Source organism: Panthera onca, chromosome A3 (assembly GCF_046562875.1).
Source record: "Panthera onca isolate mPanOnc1 chromosome A3, mPanOnc1 haplotype 2, whole genome shotgun sequence".
NCBI classification, from domain to species: Eukaryota; Metazoa; Chordata; class Mammalia; order Carnivora; family Felidae; genus Panthera; species Panthera onca.
The window spans coordinates 90,627,018-90,651,033 of record NC_138341.1 but is presented as its reverse complement, the minus strand read 5'-3'; the positions used below and the strand labels follow the sequence as shown (position 1 = coordinate 90,651,033).

At 47.5% G+C, this 24,016-nt stretch overlaps 1 protein-coding gene across 2 annotated transcripts in view; it reads right to left on the bottom strand.

The window, feature by feature from the left end:
• ACSS1 (acyl-CoA synthetase short chain family member 1) overlaps positions 1-24,016 on the bottom strand; it is a 61,749-nt gene that overhangs the window by 25,210 nt on the left and 12,523 nt on the right. For both annotated transcript variants that reach the window (XM_060610585.3, XM_060610568.3), the window contains exon 3: positions 6,634-6,833. In XM_060610585.3, coding sequence (XP_060466568.1) covers positions 6,634-6,833 — 200 coding nt within the window. The remainder of the gene's footprint in view (positions 1-6,633; positions 6,834-24,016) is intronic.

The window sequence follows — 24,016 nt, the reverse complement described above, 5'->3', positions numbered from 1 at the left end:
TCCAGGGTCAAGAGGCTTCACTGCCCAGAAAATAGAGGCCACACACCAGTGGGTGCCAGGAGCTGCCAGTCCCTACCCTTGCCTTTAACTGAAGGAGCTCCAAGATTCACACCTGCTCTTCAACAACCTGGTTAGGCTTGGCCAGGCCCAGGGCAATGCAGGGAAGACCCAAGCTTCCACAGCTGACCTAGGGTGGGCCCTGAGCAAGGTATCAGGTACAGACAAAAACTGGGCATCAGAACCACAGGCAAAGGAATGATCCCCCAACCACCAACATCGTGCCTCAACCTGGGATGACCCAGAGGGATCAAGGCTGCAGTGGGCTATTATATAGCTGGTCCCTAAGGAAGATCCCAGAACAAATACTCAGCTGTAGTACTAACTGCCAGGGTCCCACACACATCCCCAGACCTTTTATCACTGCACCAAGGGCTTCTTCCAAAGCCAAAGGAAGAAGCACTAGGGGATTACACAAACCCAGGAGCCCTCCACCAATGACTCAAGAGCTGGAATATACATACCCCAGGTCCCTCACATGTGGTGTCACATCCTGACACATGTGGTTCCATTGCCTCCCAGGGCTCCCTGAGGGACTGAGCTCCGGGCACCCACTATGGATGCTTGTCTGGTGGATTCCTCTTCCAGCTCCACTCCCCACTGCCCTACAGTGCTTCCCAGGACCACCTCCCAAATGAACTGGCTACCCTGAGCTCTTATCTCAGCATCTGCTTCTGCAGGAGCCCTGACTGAGGCACCAATCTCCTTCAGCTTTTCAGTGTGAAAAGTGCCTTCTAGCAACATACTCATTCTTTCCTCCTCCCAAGGGCGCTAGAGATGACATGACCTTGAGGACCACCTAAGAATTCTCTCAGTCCTTCTCTGGGTCACCCAGGGTCAGATAGATACAGAGTGCTTGCAGTGCCCAGGGCAGTGTCATCCAGCTCTGCACACCAGAGGCCCCCAGCTACACACTCTTTGCTCCTCAGGCCTTGGCCATCGGTCACCCTGGGACAACTAAATCAGTTGGGCAGAGTCTGTCAGAGACCACCCTGGCCTACATCCTGGAAGCTGGAATTGGTCCAGGTAAACACCTAGTGGGGCAGGAAGAGAGAAGATCCAGCAGGTAGAAAGAGACTATCCTCAAGGGGATGATAGACAAAGAAAGCTCAGGATCCCCCAGGAGAAAGTAGTGGCCCCAGCCCATCTCAGGTGTTAGAATCACATTATGTGGGTTATGGCCCCTCTGCAGCCTCCCATGGCACCTGCCTTGTTCCTGGCACTCACTTGTCCAAGGCTTCCTGCCCAAGCAGTTCTCCAGGGCAGGAACTTGCGTGCACATGCCCAGTCCCTAGGAGGTGCTTGGAGAGCACAGCTCACTCTGTGGTTTCCCCCCACCGAGGCTGTGTGATGGGCACAGGGTGTGTGTATAGCATTAGGGCACAGACCAGATCAGCGTGACACTTTATCTAGGAAGCTTCAATTTTACCTCCTTGGTTTTTGAGCAGGTATTGGCATCTATCTTCATTTCTTATTGCTCCCATAGCCAATTACCACAAACTTAGTGGTTTGGAAAACTCATAATTTAGTTCACAGTTCTCTAGTCTAGGTGAGCTTGATAGGGTTCTTTTCTTGGAATCTCATGCCCAAAATCAAGGTGTCAGCAGGCAGAGTTCTTATCTGGAGGCTCTGGAGGAAAGTCTACTTCCAGGTTATTCCAGGTGTTGGCAGAACTCAGCTCCATGTAATTGGAGGACTGAGGTCCCCATTTCCCCATTTTCCTTGCTGTCATCCAGGGATTGTTTTCAGATTTTAGAGCAACCTACATCCCCGGGCTTGTGACTCTCTTTATTTTCAAAGCCAGCAAAGGCAGGTCAAGTCCTTCTTATGCTCTGAACTCCCCTTCTGCTACATGTCCTCTGCCTCCAACAAGAGAAAGTTCTCTGCTTTCCAGGACTTATGTAATTAGATTGGGCCCACCTGGATAATCTCCACATTTTAGGGCCCATCCCATCTCCTAAGCCCTTTTGCTATGTAAGGTAACATATTTCAAAGTTTGGGGGGATTAGAGTGTGGACATCTGTGGTGGCCATTATTTGCCCCTACCTACAACCTCTCAGAATCATCCTCCTGTTGTCCTCTACCCTCCCCACCATACTGTCCTCTCTCTCTATTCCTCACACAGCCTAAAGCAACAGAGAACATAAAGGGAAGAGGAGTGGTCAGAGCCTGGATGCCAGGCCAGGAGAAAGAAACTTTAGACTAGAACACACTGACTGAGGTTGCCATGCCTAACTCATAATGAGACCCTGGTGGCCATGTCACACTCCCACCCTGCCCCTCACACTGATGGATTAAAGGTAGTGGCAAATTCCTTCACCTGGTCTCATAATACTTCTCAAGTAGAAGTAGAGTCCTGGTCTCCTTCCCTTGAATTTGGAATGTCCAGACCGGTTGAACCAATGGAATATAGCAAAAATGATGCCAAGTGTATTCTGGACCTTGCCTTTAGGGCAACTGGCAGTTTCCACTTCCTTCCTCTTGGAACCATGAGCCATCATATAACATGTCTGACTGCCTGAGGTTGTCTAGGTTAGTCATACAAACAGGCCACATGAAAGAGATGCATGGCAGGCTCCAATCATGTAAACCAACCAGTTTATATACCAGATTACATGGAGCAAAAAAAAAAAAAAAAAAAAAAAAAAAAAGACATTCTCACTAAACCCATTGCATTCCTGCCCCCACAGAATCATGAAATATAATAATAAAATTTACTGTTTTAAGCACTAAGATTTGGAGTAGTTTGTTACACAACAATAAATGACCAAAAAAAAACCAAAAACAAAAAAAAGCCCTCATTGACACAAACAACTGTCCCAGTAGAGTCTTGTCCCTGGAAATGGACACCTGAACAGACGTACATGGAGGCTGTAGGTGTTGGGTAAGAGCCTCTTAATGGTAAAGTTCCAGAAAGAAGTTACAGGAGTTTCCCCTGCTGAGGGCTTCAGATATGACCTGGCCCCTACCCTTCCATGGCCTGTTGTTTAGGATTTCTGAGGTTCTTGGATCTGCTCCAGCACCCAGCTACTGAATCTCCAGGGCCCACTGCTTTTGCTTGTTTTAAAGAATCTTAGGGCACTTGGGTGGCTCAGTCAGTTAAGCATCTGACTTCAGCTCAGGTCCTGATCTCACAGTTCATGAGTTGAAGTCCCACATTGGGTGAGCTTGAACCCTGCTTCAGGTGAGCACAAGCCCTGCTTCAGGTGAGCCCTGCTTCTCTCTTTCTCCTTCTCTGTCTGTCTCTCTCTCTGCCCCTCACTCACTTGTGCCCTCTCTCTGTCTTTCAAAAAAATAAAAAAACAGGAGTGCCTGGGTTGCTCAGTTGGTTAAGCATCCAACTTTTGGTTTCACCACAGGTCATGATCTCATGGTTCATGAGTTTGAGCCCCACATTAGACTCCACACTGATGGTGTGGAGCTTGCTTGGGATTCCATCTCCCTCTTTCTCTGTCCCTCCCCTGCTCATGCTCTCTCTCAAAATAAATAAAAACTTAAATAAATAAATAAATAAATAAATAAATAAATAAATAAATAAAACATCTAAAAAAAAAAAGAATCTTAACAGAAACACTTGACAACCATGACCATGTCAACAAGAGAGAAAAAGAGCAGCCTAGTATAATGCTAAAAGCATGAACTCTGGTGGCCCAATGCCTGGGTTCAAATCCTAGTTCTGTCATTAACTAGCAATGTAACCTTGAGCAAGTCAATTAACCTCTCTGTGCCTCAGTCTCCTCACCTTCAAAAACAGTAGCCTCCCAACAAAGAAAAGCCCAGGACCAGATGGTATTATTGGTGAATTCTACCAAACATTTAAAGACAAATTAACATCAGTCTTCCTCAAACTCTTCCCAAAAACTGCAGAGGAGGAAACACTTTCTAACTAATTCTATGTGGCCAGCATTACCCTGATACCAAAGTCAGATAAACACATCACAAGAAAAAAAAAAAAAAAAACAACTACAAGCCAATACCCCTTATGAACACTGATGCAGCAATCCTCAACAAAATGACAACAAATTATATCCAGCAGCATATTAGCAGGATTACACATCATGACCAAGGGGGAATTTATTCCTGGAATGCAAGGGTGGTTTGACACATGAAAATCAAGGATGATATACAGATCATTGGAATAGAATAGAGAACTCAGAAATAAGCCCTCACATATAGGACAAATTAGTTTTGACAAAGTGCCAAGGCCATCCAATGAGGGGGAAAAAAACAGTCTCTTCAGTAAATGGTGCTGGTACCACTGGATACCCAGAGGCAAAAGAATGAAATTGGATCTCACACCATACCCCCAAAAAATGAGCTCAAATTGGATCAAAGACCTAAATATAAAAGCTAAGACCATAAAACTTTTAGAAGAAAACATAGGAACAAATCTTCATGACATTGGAGCTGGTAATGGATTCTTGAATAATACACCAAAACAACACACAACAGAAGAAAAAATAGGTGATCCAGACTTCATCATGATTAAAAACTTTTGTGCATCAAAAGACACTATGGAGAGAATGAAAACATAACCCACAGAATGGGAGAAAATCATTGCAAATTATAAATCTGATAAAGGTCTGGCATCCAGAATACATACAGAGAACTCTTACAACTCAACAACAAAAAGCAAATAGCCAATTAAAAAATGGACAAAGGGCTTAAGTAGACATTTCTCCAAAGAAGACATACTAACAGACAAGATGCTCAGTGATATTAGTCATTAGGAATGTAAACCAAACAAGATGCATGAAAAGATGCTCAGTGATATTAGTCATTAGGAATGTAAACCAAACCCACAATGAAAAACCACTTCATACCCACTAGGATGACTATAATTTTTTTTAAGTAGGCTTCACACCCAGGACAGAGCCCAATGTGGGGCTTGAACTCATGACCCTGAAATCAAGACCTGAGCTAAGATCAAGAGTCAGATGCTTGACAAACTGAGCCACCCAGGTGCCTCTATAATTTTTTTTTAAAGTAAAATAACAAGTGTTGATGAAGATTCAGAGAAATTAGAACTTTCATACATTGTTAGTGGGAAGGTACAACAGAGCAGCAACTTTGGAAAACAGTTTTGCAGTTCCTCAATAAGTTAAATATAGATTTACCATATGGGCCAGCAATTCTACTCCTAGGAATATACACAAAAAATTGAAAACAGATGTTCCCATGAATGTTCACAGCAACTCTATTCACAATAACCAAGAAGTGTTAACAAGTCAAATGTCCATCAACAGATGAATAAATCAACAAAACATGGTACATCCATACAGTCAAATTTTATTTATGGAAAAAAGAAATGAAGCAATAATACATGCTACAACATGGATGAACCTTGAAAACATTGTGAGTAGTGAAAGAAGTCATAAACAAAAGGCCACATGTTATATGAGTTCATTTATATGAAATACCCAGAATAGGCAAATCATTGACACAGAAAGCAGATTAGTGGTTGCCAGAAGCTGGGTGGAGGGGGAAATGGGGAATTCCTGATTAATGGGTATGAGGTGTCCATTGAGGGTGATGAAAAAGTTCTGGAATAGACCGTGATGGTGTTTGCACAACATTATGAATGTGCTCAATGCCACTGAATTGTATACTCTAGGATGGCAATAACAGTAATAAAAAATGAAGAAAAGGAGAAATAGAGTATTATCTCATACCATATTTACAAATACAAAGTTAGTCAAATTTAAGGAGATGACCTTTGCAAAGTATTTAGAACAGTGCCTGGCACATAGTCGGTGCTACAGAGTTTAAAGAGAGAAAGAGAAATGAATGACAGCACCAACCCTTGAAAGTGGAGGGAGAGACACAGAATGAAAGTAGAAAGGCTTCCCAGCCCTTCCTAAAGGTAGTCAGCAGGGTTCTGAGAATTCTGCCCTTTAGCTCTGTTCACTACCCAAAGGCAAGTCTTCAGTGAGACACAAAGAACTCTCAGTGACCCCCATAATTTGGCAATCTTCTTAGGGAACCAGCTCAGGGGACTCTCTAGGATCTTACTAGAACAGCGGTCAGACTTTGCAGACATGGGGTCACCATCCATACATTCAGCTCTCCCACCAGAAAAAGAAGGGAGACATTATTGTTCTGCACACTGTTCAAAAGACTCTGACCTACCTGTAGACAGAAAGCCTTAAAGATGCAACATAAGCCCCTACCTGACTCCAGGCCTCCAGAAGTGGTCCACCCACCCTCTCTCATGATGAAAGTCTTCTAGTTGTTGACCTGTGAGACCTTCCCCATACATCTCCAGCCTTATCTCACCCTACATGTTTTTTCCCTCCTCCACCACAGCCACGCCAACCTCCTTCAAGCCCTCACAAGCTGTGCTCCTCCAACCAGTCAGCTGGTACCTAGCTGTTCCCTCCACCTGGAATCTTCTTTCCCTTCTTCACCTCATTGCCCTCAGATCTCAGCTCGCAGAACTGAGAACTAAATGCACATTCAGCCATGTCCCTGTCCCTGGTGGTATCTGTCATTTGTGTGACTTTTATTAATATCTGTCTAAGTCCCTGATGGCCAGGCCCCAAGGAACAAAGACCAGGGTCCTTCCCATATGCTCACCATCATTGATCCTCCCAGCCAGGGACTCTGCACTGAAGCCAGCAAAGACAACCGTGTGGACAGCTCCAACCCTGGCACAGGCCAGCATTGCAGCCACAGCCAGTGGTGAAACAGGCATGTAGATTGCCACACGGTCCCCTCGACGGATTCCATGTCTCTTCAGCGTGTTGGCCAAGCGGCACGTGGTCTCCAGCAGTTCCCTGCAGCACAAGGGAGAGAAGGGCATCAGAGATAGGAAAGGGCCAAAACACAGAGTAATTTGGGGTGGAATAATTCTGTAAACAGCAAGTACTGTACACCCAGCAGGCATTCAAGTGCTTATTGCATGGCAAGATCTTTTCCAGAAAATAATGTTTTCAATTTTGTAGGCTGTTACAGAGATTCACACCCATATTACTGTGGTAAAATGGCTGTCCTTGTGTCCATTTACAGTAGGGCTTCTCAACACAGGGTCCAAAGCCTAAAATCATCATATCCCTGAGACTTCTGGAAATGTTCATCCTCAAAAGAGATCTTCTAAGGCCTTTAGTGGGGAAAGTAAGGCCCCAGTTTTCTGAATCAATGCAGGCCATCAAGTAAGGCTCTAGCCAGGAGGGCCCAGGCTCATGCAAAAGACTCCTGTTCTGCGTAGCCACAGCAAATAGGGAGGGAAAGCAGGTCGCAGGACAACCAACCACCCTGTAGTCCCAAGGAATGGTTGTGGGGTAGTGACAGCACCGCCTTTTCCTCTGGGCCAGGCACTAAATGGGCTTGGCGTGATGGAAATAGGCAGAGCATATGCAGAGGCAGCCTGACACCCACCACCTGGCACCTCTCCTATCCATGAGACCCTTCCCTCCACTCCCAGGCTAATCTTGAGGTTCTGCCTGCCAGTCAGAGCACAGCATCTCCCCGGAGAAACGGATTGGTTTAGGGATTGACATGTGACCCAATCCAGCCCAATCAGAGTCAATGAGAGTCAACTCTGGAAACAGGGAGCACACGCAGGCACCGCCCACTTGACTGTGGGGCAGGAAGTAGAGAAAAGGCAACCCTGAGAACTAGGCACTCCCTTCCATCTTGTTCCACCAGCTGGCCCAGCTGACCCTGGACTTAGCAAATAGCCAGTCATTTTGCCATTTTTGTGTACACAATTTGATTTTGTTATTTAATCACGGAACTAACACGGAAAGACAGAATGAGGGCAACCACCTGAACCACACACCAGCCTCTGCATCACTTCAGCAGGCCCTAGTGGGGCAGCACCGACTTCCGCAGGCTCTGGAAGCCAGAGGCCAGACCCTCCAAGCTTCACAAAGCTCCTTAAAAGTTTGTGTGTCTAGTTCCCCTCTGTTCATCAAGGAGAGGGCTCCAGAGAAAGGCCAAGTTCAACAAGAGGCCGCCTAGAAACACCAAAGGAATGAAAATGAACACTCCCCATTTCAGGCAGAGACTTCATGGGGGCCTTTGTTTCTTCCCAAAGCCATCCTACAAGGAGACCTAATGAGAACAAGATCACAAGCCCAGCCTGCACTTTGCCCCCCAACCAGTGGTTCCTGCCCAGGCTGGCACCAGCCTGCCTCTTCTGCAGGATTTCATCTTTTCTCCTTAAAGCTTTCAGGACAAAGGCTCCATTCACTCGTGCCTCACCCACCCCTTGCCTAAGTTTATGATGAAGGAAAGAGCAGTTCCTGACAGTCCCCAACACCAAACTCCCCAGAATCCAGAGCTCAGAAGCACTCCTACTACTCCAGGGAAGGAGGATGACAGCCTGTGACAGTACTGAGGAGGTAGCTATGGTCAGTGATGCAGAATAATTCAAGTCCAGTGCAGGCACCATTTTCATAGCTAAGGATTTAAGCTTCTGAGCAGCGCTCAGGGAGATGGAGGCTTGAATGTGTGTTAGGCATATGGTGATGAAATTCGGTCCTTATCCTGCAGACCAAAGGGAGCAGTCAGAAGTCAAGGAACAAGTATGAACTGTCTAGACAGAGTGGCCTGGCTTAGCTTTCTATAGTAGCTGTATTAACATGGCAGTTTACCTTTCTCAGCTGCCATGTGATCATCTGAGAAACAACAGGTGACATGCACCTTGTGTAACTGTCACAAGTGTTAATGACAAGCGTCATCCACCCAGGACCCTGCCAAACATTCAGTAAGCATTACCTTTCCCATCAGATGTCTGTGTTTAAAATATTTTCTAAAACCACTAAAATCAACTTACTACTTTGGTTAAATCCTAAGATGTTAAAAATTCCATTCCAAACACCACAGGGTTAGAGAGAAAGTATCCTCCAGGACCACAGCTCTGACTAGAGAAATGCAGACACATGCATGACAGTGTGAAGGGCATTTATCACCTCAACTTCATGCTACAGTCGCTGAGAGCAGCAGGGAGAACTTTCTGGAAAAGTTGTCTGTGGTGAGGAGGAGCAAGGCAGCAAAGAGGAAAGGAATGGTGGATTTTCCCTACAGGGGCAAGAGTCACCTGGCTGTTGTAGGGCAGTTGAGCTATGGCCCTGGAAGATGGTCTGAAGACCAAGCTGAGGCAACCTACATGTTCCCTGGAGGATCAAGGGGTATCAACATGTGCTGGACCCAGAGCTGCATCCAGTGGGTCCCATACTCTTGCTTCTGCATCAGAAGGAGCAGTTTCTAATAAAGAATTTGATCTGGGTAAATCTCCAAGCACACTCCCCTTCCTATGCACTCTGCCAAAGCCATAAACCTCAAAATCAAAGGGCTCCTTGAAGGTCAGATGGTGCAGCCTCCCTGGGGTCCAGAAATCTCGTTGCCATACTTTTGCCCACAGTGGCCCAGCCTCTGTTTCAGCATCACACTGCTGGAGGTCACCATCTCACCAGGCTGCTTCTTGCTTTGTCATTTTAGTAGAGAAAGAGTCTTCCTAAAATTGGACTAAGTTTTGTAGCCATTCAAATTCCAACCATCAGTCTTGGCTCAGCCCTTTAAAGCTACCCAGAATAAATCTAATTTGTCATTCAATAACACCCCTTCAAATTCTTCAATACCCCCACCCCAAGAAGCCTTTCTTCTCCCAGTTCTTTTATTCAGCCATCCATGACCCCACTTACTCTCTGTAGATATACCTCCAGGTTACCAAATGGACCCCTACATTCCCATGGTGTCTGTTCAGTGAAGAATATGGGTACCCAGACCCTTAACCTCAACAACTCTACATTTAATAATATAAATTAAGAGCACATTAATTTCCTCCACACTTGTACCATTGGAAAATATGATCAGCAAACCTGGGTCTTCAAATCATTGAAAAATCAATGTCATTTGAGTGATCATTCTACGTACTCAAAACCTGTTCAAAAGCATGTTCTTGGACATTTGTGACTTCTCAAAGACTCCCACAAACTAAAATGCTACTATTTCTGTACCAAAAAGATAAAGCAGCCACTCAGAGGCTGGTGCTTTGGGATGTCACTGCAGGAAATACTGGCTTCCTTGTGCCTACAGGGTCTTTCCAAGGGAGGGCAACATACAGCTTTCTGAGAAATGATCTCACTGAAGTGAGTTAGTTATATTTTCAAGTGCAAAGGGAAAAAGTAACATTTGTTTGTCAGGTACTGAGCAAGATATCTAAGTTTATCTGCAATGTAGACTCCTCAAGGCCAAACCTTCAATGTGGACATATGGAAATAATGTGCACAAATACATACATTTGGCATGGTTTTCATGGTGCTTACTACCAGCAAAACGCTGACTGACCTTGGGAAATGGGAGGAGACATTCTATAGCCCACTGTTAAACATCAGCAGAGAGTAATGTTTATATAATGCTAAAGACATAATCTGGCCTCAAGTATTTGTAAACATGACACTTGTCAGCAGGGATAAAGGCTCCCTGGCCCAACTCAGTCCAAAACAGGACACAGCTGGAAACAGAGTTCAGAAGAAACCAAGGAAGAAATACACTGATATTTATTTATTTATCTATATTCTAATTAAAGCTGTTTTTTCATGGCTACTATTTGAAAGTATCTTTCCCTCCTAGCCATTTCCCAATCCAGGGAAGTAAGAAAAGCTGTGTGTGTGTGTGTGTGTGTCTTGTATTTAAGAAATAAACAAATTAGGAATGCATGATTTGCTCACTTCCTATAATTACTCTGGCTCTTAGTGTTCATGAACTAGATACTTACCCCCTTCATTGTCCATCTGCCCCACTAAGTACAAGCTCTACTTGGGTAAGGATTTAGGGGATATTGCCTTCTTCCCCGTGCCTAGAGCTGAGCCTAGTTCATAGAAGGCGCTCAATAAATATTTGTTGAATCAGTAAGAACAGCAGATAAGTGAGAAATGATGAGAACTCTGGCATATGTAGGACAACTTGGGCCTGTGGTCTTATCATGAGCACCTGTCCACTCTGCAGACGCCTTCTGTCTCTCTGTGCTAGAAAAGGTGAGGCTGGCCATCACATCAGTGTCACACTGGCAGGATGTCCTATCCCTTTGACAGCAAATGGGAAGGACTACTCCCACTGATAAACTACCCACAGCTACTTTTCTCTTCATTTTCTTATGCCAATAAGGGAAATAAACCCAGGCAATTAATGTCAATATTGTGAATGTAAGGCTTGTGACAGACACAAAGTACTTCATAGTCCCTGCTCCCCAGCAAGCCTGGTGCTGACAGAGGAGGGGCCAACTCCAGGGTCTAGATGCAGAACTTGAAAGGACATTCATCTTGCTTCTCTGCAGTTCGATATTCTCTTCAGCAAGCCATTTCAGGAAGATGGGATAGTAAGAGAAGAAAGGGAATGAGAAGAAAGCATGAGGATCCCTTCCTCATACAGGGTTTGCCTGGAGGGCCAGATGGGGCATGGAGATGGCTCATGAATCTCAGAACCAGCTCTAGGAACAAACTCCTTCCTCTGCGCAGACCCCTACTGTAGCCACTAAATCTGATTTACTGGTGATAAAATTTGCTCACTCTGCCACTCACTACCACTGGGAGAATAGACACCCAGGAAATGGGCTAATAAATACGTTCATAAACCAAGATTGATATTTCTTATACATAATCATTTGTTTTCATGACCATGACCTTTAGCAAAGAAAAACTGCAGTGGAATATAAAACAGTAGCCACACTTAAAGATGAAAAATTTGCCAAGGAAGGCCCCAGACACAGGGTTTTCAAGAAATAATAGCTGAATTGCCACTGGTAACACTAGGTCAACCAGTGAACCTGGGGTCACTACAGCTGCATGTTTTCTACCTTTCTACAGAAACAAGTGTTTGGCAAACAAGTGTATTTTTCTCGAGGCTATGCTGTAGTTTATGGAAAGTACTGGATTTGGGGAGCTAATATCTCAGGACAGTGTCTCATCAGAAGTCAAACTACATCTGATCAGAAACGGGTTCCCATCCCAGCTCCCTATACACTTGGGGCCTTGACTGTCTCATCTAGACAACAGCCTAATAACAGGACTCATTACCAAGGTATCTGTGAGGACTGCTGTGGTCTGATGTGTGTGTCCCCAGATTCATACATGGAAATCCTAACCCCAAAGATGACAGTTTACGAGCTGGGGCATGGGGTCATGAGGTGATTGGATCATGAGGATGCCCTCAGGAGTGGGGTCAATGCTCTCACAGAAGAGATTCCACAGAGCTCCCTTGCCCTTTCCCACAGGAACAATGTGAGAGGACAATGGCTATTACCCAGGAAGAGGGCCCTCTGCAGAATGCAACCATGCTGGTGCCTTGATCTTGGACTTCCAGGCTCCACACTGTGAGAAATAAGTTTCTGTTGTTTATAAGACACCCAAGATGTGGTGTTTTGTTACAGCAGCCCCAAAAGATGAAGAGAAGGACCAAATATGAAGTCCCATGCACATTTAAAGGGATTCTATAAACAGTAGCTATAATTATGGCAGAAAAAGAAACTCAGTGTAAATCAGTGATTCCTTAATAGAAGTGGGTACGCCCCCATGCTTCTTCTCAGGAGAAAGAATAAAAATCCCAGTTTGGTTTTGTGTCAGTCATGGTGTCATTAGCTCAGGATGAAAGAGACTCAAGGATATTTGAATGCCTTGTGTTGAAGCCCTCATCTGCATAGCCCACCTGTTCTGTACCCTCACAGCAGGTGGCAACAGGAAGGCTTCACCTTGAGGGGGTCAGTGGATTTGAGAAGCATGTGTCATGCACAGTTGGAACTGCCTATGTCCTGCAGGTCACAGGCACTCAGCCCTTGGCCTTGGTTCTGAGAGGTTGGAGGTGCCATGCTCTGAGCACCCCACCTGTCTGTCACCTACTGTGTCTCCACCATCTCCACTAGCTGCCCCACCTTCTCCAGCAACACCTGTTGCCTATTGTGAATACAAGGAACCTCCTCTCCAGGCCAACCATGACTACCTTCTAGTTCCCTCCCCAACCCCCACATGTTGGCATCCAGAATACCTCCCTCCTGCCTATCGATCCCCCCATTCACATTTTCTTCCCATGGAACAACGGTAACAGCTATTCAGTGAATGTCCAGTGCCTAGGACTGCTCTGACTGCACACACCCATTTACCCCTCACAACAGCTCATGGGTATGAGCTGCCATCACCACCACCCCCCTTCCATCTCTTGGATAAAGAAGCTGAAGCAAACAGAACTTAACTGACTTCCTGAAGGGGTCAGGGCTGGATTTGAACCTGGAGTGGTTCCGAGGGTCCTGCTCTTAAGCAGTTTCCCCCCACCCCACCATAGGCTTCAGCATCAGGACAGCTTGTTTTCCATGGCAAAGCTTCCCAAATTTCATAATTTCTGCTATCTGCCAACTCTATTGTTATTTATGTAACATTTGGGGGAGGGTAGTTTATTTTTTAACATAAATTATTTTTAAGAATAAGCTAAAAACTCTAAACTTGAGGCTGACCTTGTTCAAAAGGAAAATTAATAAGAGCAGTGTTCAAAGCCAGCTTACTGTAGTTACATGGAGGCTTTCTTGTAATTAGGATGGAGGAGAACAAGAGAGAGGATGGGGATGGGGGTGGGGTGTACTTTTCCTTCATGAGTCTGTGTTTGGCTCTGCATTCAGGACCACCTGGCCAAGGGTATTCCTTGCTAGGCATATCTAGGTTGAAGCGTTCACCCTAAGTCTTTCTCTCCTGCTCTGACACAACCCGACATGCAGTCGGCCTCTAGACAAACCCCTGTGGAATGGAGGTAACAGTCACACTTGAAAAAAATCTCTGTCCTAATTAACGCCTGATTTCCCCTCAGACCTCAATGCTTGGCCTCCAGACAAGTCTTGTCTCCGGAAAAGGAGTTCTTTCCTTTCCAGACCCAAAGCCTAGTTCACAAAACTGAGAGAGCCAGATGCCAGGCTAGGCTAGCGGCCCCGGTCAAGAGTGCGCTGGTGGACTCCAGTCCTGGCCACCAGCCCAGAAAACAGCTGGTGCCCTGGCAGGACATTCACCCACTGGCCGGCCAGGCGTGTTTACTCCCAGGGAAAGTCACAGAAGTATGTCCTTTCCCTGGTGGAATCTGGAACAGAATGAAGTTTTAACTTTCTAAAAACATTCCCTTTTCCCTGGTTTAAAAAGAACAAAAGCCACAGGATGTTTTTCAGGTCCCACTCCAGGTTCACATGTCCCACATGTGGTGTGGCAGCTCTTTCCACATTGCTGCCTGGACAGCAATGGCAACAGGACACAGGGCAGCAGAGCTCACGCCAACACTTCCAGACCAGACAGGACCCAGGGGTTCCTCTATTTCCAGGCATTCCTGTGAGTCCGCAGAACATTCCAAGTTAGCATGCAGAGTAAAGTACGCAAGAAGACACAGCCGCACCAGTGGCAATCTGGAGGCTACAAGAATTTGGTACGACTGCCTCAGGTCCAGGGTGCCTTCCTGGCCTCTTGGTAGCAGCTTGGAGAAACTGCTAAAAAGAACAGGGGGTCTGGGACACCAACTTCAGCTCAGGTCATGATCTCATGCTCTGTCTCTCTGTCTTTGTCTCTCTCAAAAAATAAATGAACATTAAAAAAAAAAAGAATAAGGGGTCCATGAAACACACTATTGTGCTGCCAAATGTTTAATAACAAATTATCTCGGTGGGGTGGGGGGAAGCCCTGATTTATAATAGCATTTGCCAATTATTGTGGTGTGAATATTCCCCCCATGAAAGATTTCCAGCTACCAACACGATTTACTGACCAACTGAGCAAGGGGCCAGGAGGGGGAGCCCCTGTGACACCATAACTCACCTCATGAGCCCCCAACACCCCAAAAGCTGCCTGTGACCCCCATGGAGGCTGTCCGTAAAGGTTACTTCAACTGTTTCTTTCATAAAAACAGTAGTTGTTGTTTGCTTATTTAACTCATTAATAATCATGCATTTAATAATAAACAAATAATTGCTAATAGAAATTTAAATATTCATTTGGAAGGAAAGGGAGGAGCAAAATGCACACTCTTTCTTCCACTCAAGCCAGCTCCTTTTTCAGGCCATAGTCTCTCTGACCCTGAGTTTAAGGCACTGCATTCTGTGTAAGTTCAGAAATTGGGCTTTCTGAGGCTTTCCCCCTACTGTGCACATATACTCCACAGCAACCCTGTCACCAGGGCCCCTGCAGATGGCTGCTCAGCTCAGCCCTGTTCAAAGGTACCTGCCCCAGGATGCTGGCTGCACACCCCTTCTGAGGGGCACCCTTTTGGAGAACCACAAAAGTGCCCCCATTTGCACCAGCTGGTAATATGCCAAAGACCTCCTCAAGTAGAACACTAGACTGGAAAACTGTCCCACAGTTTAGTCATAAAGCCCAGAAAACTAACAGGTTTATAATGTGAGGATAGAAGACTGCCCTTTTGGAAAATGGCCTATCCTGCAATGAATCCATATCTAGCCGGGCCTACCTTGGTGAAAGGATTAAGTGAGTGACAGGGTTAAGATCAGAACCTATTAGAGCAGACCTTGAACTGCTGTGGCACACACAGGAGTGACTCAGAGGGTTTGTTCACCTGCACCAGGAGGAAGGACCACCAGGCCCCACCTGAGTGGCCTGGGATCTGGGCGGTTATAGGCCCGGTCCTCATACTGTTACATTCAACTGCACAGGAATCGAACAGAATCAGGGTCCAAAAACCCATGCTGGACTAGACCTGCCTGCAGTCACCATGCCTTTCTCTCACTCGGCATCTGTTCCAGCCTCCTCAGGACGCACCTGCCACCTCAGACACCTCTCATCTGGAATTCTGTGTAGGACTCAGGCTGCACCTGGTAGCTGCACATGGGGAGCAATTGCAGTGTGGGCTGCTGTTTTGCTGCAGTTTGGGAGATGCTGGGGTTTTCCTGGAGAGATTCCACTAGCTACAAAGATGTCAAGAGAAAACTGAGCAGCTGAGCCATCAAAATGGTGGTTTCCTGGCCCCGGACCAGAGCCACAGTGGTGTGTTTTGAGGACTCAGCAGTGCCTGCGGGGTCTCCTGAGTCCATTCTGATTGTGCCAGAGGGTGAGGCCTAGAGTCAGCCCAAAGGCTTTGTAAGCACTCTGTGTAAGCTCCCTCTCTGCTTAAAAGAGTGGCACTGACTTCCCTTTTCTACAGCTGAATCCTAACAGATATGTTCCCTATGATGGGTGCCAGCAGCTGTATAACCAGAGATGTATTTTCAAATAAAGCTCCCAGGCACCCCCAGGAGATCCTGACTCGGCAGGGCCCAAGCAAGTCTGGGTCTTTATTGTTGGAAACCTCCTCAGGGGAGTCAGGCACACCCTGAGCTGGAAATCACTGCTTTAGATGATACCAGAATGACACATCACTGAGGTGTGGAGACCACACGGAATTTCTGAAGTTGTCTGCATCTGATAGGACCCTACATGCCCTCTTCCAAATTCCATGTCCTTGTTGCCACATTAACTCAGTCAAAACTTGTCTTGTCCCCAAGACTTCATCCAAACAAAACCAGCAGGGAGAATGGGGATATGCTAGCCCAAATGAGTCACCTTATCTGCCAAAGGCTCAGAAACCTCACTCCAGCCCTCTCAGAGGAAGTTTACATGGATTTGTTGATGGAAAATTGTCAAGCCTCTCATTCAAACCTGACCCACTGCTGTTACCACATTCAGATGAGGTGCATGACAGTCTTGGGCAGGGCCAGGAGGAAGAATAGGTCCAAGACAGCCACGGGAGGCCCAGGACAAAGAGTGAAGGGTAAGAGAGTGCCAGGCCAGGCAGCCCCTGTTCTGACAGCACCCATCTGTCACTCTGTCATCCCTCCCCCGGCACCCATGGCATCCCCCACCCTTGCCTCTAAGGTGTTCCAAGGCCCAGAGCACCCCTCACACACTTTGCTTCCTGCCCCTCACTGTCCCACAGTCACGGCAGGACTCCACAGCCCTTAGCCCCGCCTTCTTCTGTAGCTGACCCTTGTCCCTCTTCAAGGCCACCCAGAGCATGCTGGCACTGACAAGCCTCCTCCTCTCCAGCTGATGTTAGCACTTAATGAACGTGTGCTTAAGCAGGGGGTGGGGGCAGATGCTGGGAACACAGGGTCCTGGTCAGTAAAAGGCTATTGTCAGCAGAGCTCACCCTCTCTGCACATACCACCAGGAACCACCAGAAACCACCAGGAGTCCAGCCTGTCACCAAGTTAGTATAGCAGAGCAGCCAGAGGCCCCTTTACACTGTCACCTCCTCTCTCAGGATGGAGAAAGAAGACTCAGATTCCTCAGTACGTCAGCTAGAGCCAGACAAAGCTGAACTCAAACCCCATTTCTGACCTTTCCAGGTGGGTAAGCTTGAGGATCCTGAAAGCTCACTGGGACCTCAGGTCCTGGACTTTAAAACCAAGGATGACCATGAATGTGAGCTAAGATCATCAGCGTGAGCTCCTGTCCAATCAGCCAGGGGCTACCCCGAGACATCAGGGTCAGACGTGACTTTTGGAGGATGGAGGCCTGGACACCCCATTCCCAGTCACCAGGAATATTCCCAGGAGTTGTTCTTGGTGCCCTTTGTTCCAGGCAGGCCATGGACAGAAGGATCCAGCCTGGCAGGCACTGGAGACTGGACACTGGGCTGAGCATGGGAAGGGACCCCCCGCCCAGGGCACACCCACGTGCCACCTACCCACTTTGCCCTCTTCTCAGCCCAGCCCCAGACTGGGTGCCCAGAAGCCAGCACTGCAGGGGCCACACTGCTGGGGACTGGGCCAAGTGCAGTGCCATATGTGCCCCCCAGCAGTGAGGGCCATGCTTCGTCACCCTTCCCAGGGGCCCAGCCAGCCAGGGGCCCACTCCCTTCTAGCTGTGCGTCGATTTTCAACTCTACATTGGACAGTATGTCTAACCTCATTGTGACCCCTTCCTTCTGTATCCACCTAGCATGAGAGGAAATGGGCACTGGGAGGGAGAGGGGGCAGAAATGAAAATGCAGCCCCCTCGATGTGCACTTCTGGACAGGTGAGGAGGTTCAACCACTGCCTTCTGTGCCCACAGTGCTGCCCTGATGGAAACCAACATGGGGAAGGGCCATGTGACACCACACGGCCACCCACAGTGAAGCTGTAAGTCAGGCTCATCCCACTGTCTTGAGACTCCAGAAGCAGAAAGGAAAAAAGTCACAAACGACAACACCCAGTCTTAGAAGACGCCTCCCCAAACTGTCCCCACTCCTCAGGAACATGCATCAAGACCCTTCCCCACCCCAGAGCTTGACTCCCACCCACCCTTCAGGTGTGTGCTCCCCCGTCCACTCCCACCCCAGGGCCTGCACCATGCCCTCACCAGGTTGTGCCCCTCCACCTCCCACAACCCAACCATCCCCCAATAGTCCCTGCATGGCAGAAGAGGAATCCAGCTCCAAGGGAGGCATTTGCTTAAGTGTGCTCCCAGAAGTAAACCTCTGCCACTGTTTGCCCCAGAGAATTCTCAGAAGGGTCCCCATCAAGGAGGTTTCCCTAGCCATGAAGATAGACACTCTCAGGGTACAATATTCCTGCTGTAGTCCCAAGATTTGGCATTCTAAAATATGAAATTCCAAGAGACTTAGCTGGTTCAAAAGAAGAAGAAGAACAATAAGTGATCATGTATAGAAAGATTCAAAACCCTTCTCAGTTTCAACATCTGGAGCCAAAGTCTTAAGGAAAGATAAGTACACAATCCAAGTGACCCAGGGTTTCTACCAGATCCTGGAAGTCAGCATGCGGATTCCCGACCAAGTTTTGCAATCAGAGTTACTCAGAGGTCAGCGGGGGAAAGAGTGTGCCCAGGGCACCTCCCTCCTCTTAGTCAGGGAAGCCAGGACACAGCACATGAGCCCAGGGCCTCTGGCCTCTCCTCCCCATATCCAGGGGAGCCCACTGAGCAAACTGACTTTGCTCTGTGTGACAGATGGCCCGTGCCATGGGAAACTTCACTAATCACAGGGCTGTTTTACCCCAAAGCACCTAACCCATCAACCTCATTATGTCCATTAAGGATCCTCCTCTTCAACTGCCCTAATATTTTAACAAAGGAGTCTGCTCATTTAAGTAATTAATTTGGGGGCAAGGAGAAGAGCAAGGAGCAAGGGTTGGGACCACAAGAAGGAGAAGGGGCTGCCTTTTAGCTGACTAGAGATTGTTCTCCCGAGGTGAAGTCCTCACTCTTAAAACGCCACCCCACAGGGCCACTCCATGCCTTTCCATCATCAAATCTGAAATCCTCATCATCCCAGACACTGTTCTGGGCTTTTGTTCCCCATGCCCACACTCAGACACCCAGCAGAGGAGAAGGATGTTTCCATTTTGCAGATGAGGAGACAGAGGGTCAGAATGGTAGAATGACTTGCTCAAGGTCATACACAGCCAGAGGACAGAGCAGGCACGGAGCACAGGGTCCATCCACCTCCACCCTCCCTGGCCACTTCACCCTACAGTGCCCTCACCTGCCATTGTTTCTCTGTCTTCATCATCACACTTCCCCCTCTTGTGCCTCTCAAAACCCAGCCCTCCTCAGAACTTCCCCAAAGCCTTCTCCAACCTGGTGTCCATGCTGGAGTCCTACTTCCTACTGCTGTAATCCAGAGGGACCCTCCTTTCTGTCACAAACAGGGCCAAGGAAACAAAGAAGCCTGTGTAGGAGGTGCCTCCAAACTGCAGACCTGCCCCACAGCTCTATGTGTGTTGGTCTAGCTGCCCCAGAAAGAGTATTCCCTATGGGCCCCATCTTGTATTCTCTGTGGGCCCTCCACATTAGGCACAAGGCTGTGTAGTCTCAGTAACACCCAGTGTCTGCCCACCATGTCTGGGAAGAAAGCCGTCTCCTCAGTGTCCATCCAGGGGTTCTGAGGCAGGGAGGGTAGAAGGAGGCCTGACATCCCCTTCACTCCTCTGGACAGGGGTTCCTCACTGTGTACACCTGCTACCAGTAAGAAGATGGAACAGCCACAGAAATCACCCCTTCCAGGGCCCTGACCCACAGTGAAAACTATACTCAGTTCATGTTGTGGGCACACCCAAGACAACACCTACCCTTTTTGGTGAAGCCTGTGGACGTCCAGCTCTATTGAACTATGTTGGTCGTGACCACCACTCTGAACCACACCTGCCGGTGTTGGAATAGTGCAGGTCTTATCTGGTCCCTCATTTTATAGCTGGGCCCACTGAGGCCCAGAGTGACAGGCTTCAAGGGCACAGAACTGGCCAGGGCTAAAATTCTTAAGCTCTGGGCTCGAGTTCAAGTTCAGACCTCTTTTTGGAGAACTCAGACAAAAGATGAGCTAAGCCTTGGTAAATACTCTACGTAAGACACCCACATCCTGCTGTCACTTCTGTTTCAGGGCACCCACGTATACCCCACAGGCTGGGACCAGCCACCAGACCTCAGTTTGCTCTACTCTATGCCCTCGTCCATCCCCAGCTTCAGAAATCCCTAGCCCAGACCTCCAGGCTCCAGGCAGACAGTAATCTTGAAGCCTCATAATCTACCTCACCACCAACTTCCTGAGGAGTTTGTGTTTCTCCACATCCTCATCCCCAGGGACCTCTAGAATCTGTCACTTGAACTACAGGTGAAAGACAATCTTCTAAAAAGGCACTATGCTAGAAAAGGACACATGGACAGTTGAAAGGGGCAGTGCCTAGAGTGCTATTTGGCTACACAGCCTTAAGGAGCCACCCAGCTTATCTGTGTCCCAGCTGGCCTCTGAAGTCCCTGCCCTCGGAGGCCTCAAGCCCACAGGCCCAGCCTCAGGGGATGCAGAAGGGGCCCAGGATCTGAAGTCTGCTGGTTCACTAGGATAGAACAGCTTCTTCCAACTGGCTCTGAACACACCTCTCTGGGCAGAGAGGCAGGCTAGAAGGTGGGCTGGGGCAGCCCTCCGGCTCTGGTTCCAGCCTAAAGTCACAGTCTGCCTTCTTCTCTGGAAGATGTGCACAGACCATCCCAGGCTGATCCCTGCCAAGCAAAGCATTCCTGCTCCCTCGCTTCCCTGAGGGAAAAAAGTGTCACACCTCTAAAGAAGGGAGCTCAACAGAACCATGCTGATTATCTCGCCTCCTCCCAGAGCCCCATTGCCATCCCAGGGCCCACCTGCACTGCTGAGCACATTCCTGCAGCTTTTCCTGGTCAATCTGGCAGGGTACACCTTGGAACCGGTGCCAGCTGGTGTCGCAGAGGGAAGGAACTGATGGGGCAGGCGAGGACACAGGGCCTCCCCAAGATTCCCAAAGCCAATCCTGCCAGGCCTTCCCTACCCGATGGAGGTGAGATTACAAATATGTGCCAGTATTCAGAATAGCAGAGTCCACACACAGACAACTCTGGGCACAGCTCCCAGAACAGGTGGCAGGACCCTACCTGCCACCCAAGAGAACGTTCCAGGACAGATCCCAAGCACAAAGAGAAAGCAGGTTGTAGAAACGCACCTGGAGAATAAGCACACTCAAAATGTATGTGTGTAAGTGTACCACATGTGTGTCTGCCCAGACATGTGATGAATAGTGGAGATTCTGGTAAGCAGGGTGGAGGTGTCACTTGCACCCATTACAAGCTCTACAATGATTCTCCAGGAACATGCTTCCTCAAAAAACTTTAGCAGTCACAGAAGGGAGAGATTCTGGGCTCCCAAGGAATGAGACAAGTTAGTGACCATTCCCTGTGAGCTAAACCCCAGGCAGAGGCCCCGCATCAGCCCATTTGAGAGACTCCATCATCGGGCCCCAGTGAGACTGCTGATCATGGCTGAGGTAGGTGATGGATGGGACATGGCTTCACCACTCTGACCTTGCTGCCCCAGGACAGATCAACTCCTCTCTCTGAGTCTCCTCCTTATCTGTAAGATAAAGCTTTGACAACCTATTTGGGAAAAAAAATCAGAACAGCGGTTGCTTCAGGAGGGTAGGGATGGTGACTGAGAAAGGCCATGGGACTCCTCTGGGACAGTGCTCATTGTTATGTATCTCATAGGGGTTTGGGTTATACAGGTATATACATTGATCAAAACTCAGCAAATGCACACTTGTGCATTTTGTTGTATATAAACCTCACAGCAAAAAATAGAAAATAAACACACAATTAACTGTAGTTAATATCATGCCATCAAATTGCTCAGGGGATGTATGTTAATGTCTTCAACTTACTATGAAATGTATCCAAAAAATAAGATGGACTGACCCATGGAGGGATGGATATATAAATCACATGTGATAAAAACAAGGATTGTAAAATGTTAAGGGTAGAATCTAGGTGGTAGGGAGACAGTAGATGCACTACTTGAAAATTTTCAAATTATGGAATTTTCCATAATAAAATGTTGGAAGTAACAATAAGAACAATAATAATTCCTATGTAATCAGGTGGTGGTACTTAAACAAAATAACTTAGCTACAATGCTTAAAACAGTTCTGGAACGCAGGAAGTACTTGATAAATAGTAGCGGCTACCATAATCATCACCATGTTCATTTAATAAGTACTACTTTAACCTCCAACACATTTTGTCACTTCCCCATGCCTACAATCACTTTGGTTATCACAATTAACCCATCCTACAGATGGGAGATTACAGAGCTTCACAATATCACCCAGCCAGTAGGAGGCAGCTTCAGAATGGCAGATTGCAAATTCCTCCATGTCCAGAGCAAAGGCCACAGTGCTTGTCCCAGGGGTGAGTCCTGGACTCATCAACCTGCTACCTTCTGTGTCTGAGGTCACAGTGGGGGAAGAGTTTGGAGTGGCCACCCACAACTTCCAAACAGACAAGGTGGGTGTGGTCCCCAGCACACAGCCTCTGAGAACCCCAGCCCCACAGAGTTTCTTGAAAGAGCTAGAGCTCCAAGTCTGGAACTTGGTCTTCATGCCGACAAAGTCACCTTGGCTGACACTGCATGAGACACTGGGCAGGAGAGCACTTTATTTTAGTGGCAGTTTATATGTTGGCAGGACATCCAGCACCAATGTCTAGGTGGCTTTCCTCTGAACAGGGAGAAAGAAAACCTCATGTCAAAAACCTAAAATGACCAGGAGAATAATTAACCCATATCTCTCAAAAACTAGCTGGAATTATAAACAACCTGTACACACACTTACTCAAACACTTACTCAAACACACACTTACTCAAACAGCAACTAGAAACAGTCATCTGGTACTAAGTCCAGATAAGGTTTATAAAACCATTTCAAGCTAAGTCTGCTTATTTTCAGAAAGAGAATAATAAATACTTTGCCTGTACTCATAAGCATGTCCCTTGCCTGGGACTGCTTTGGTGCAACTGAACTGAGATTTAACACACTGGCTGCAGTCCTGAAAATTCCCCCATGGCTTACATTTAACCACACATCTCAGCAGGCCAGACCAAGCCCAGCTCTCGGATCACTTAACACTGCTGACCATTAACTCAGTGTGGATGGGGGGTGTCCAGTTAAGGGGGTATCCTTGGAGTCCAGGCACACCTGAGGTAGTGACAAAGGGAAAATGGTTCATCACTGGGTCAGCTTATCTCCAACAACCAGTTGGTAAGCCCTTCTACCCCCACCCACAGTCTTAATCTTTTACTAAAGAATCACACATTAATCAAGCTGGGCCAATAATAGTAATGAACAGTGAAGCCAGTTTGTTTGTTAGAGCAGTGTTCCTCAAACTCAAGTGTGCATAGGGGCCTGGGGCTCTGCCTCAGTTGTCAGCATGGGGCCCAAGGCTCCCAGGGGGCAATGCTGCTGGCTGGTGGGCTGCATGGAGGCAAGAGGTTTATCTGTACAGGCTCATGGAGAGACAGGTCAGCAAACAATGCAGGCACTGGTAAAGGCTGGGACAGCCGAGGGTTGTTGAGGTTGGGGAATGGTAAGGTGGTGCCCACCAGGAGCTGCAGCAGATTAACAAACATCACTTTGCTGCAACCAAAAGTCAATGAGTACACTCTTACCAGGTTTGATGAATTTGGTCTGTGATAAAACCTGAGTCTGAGA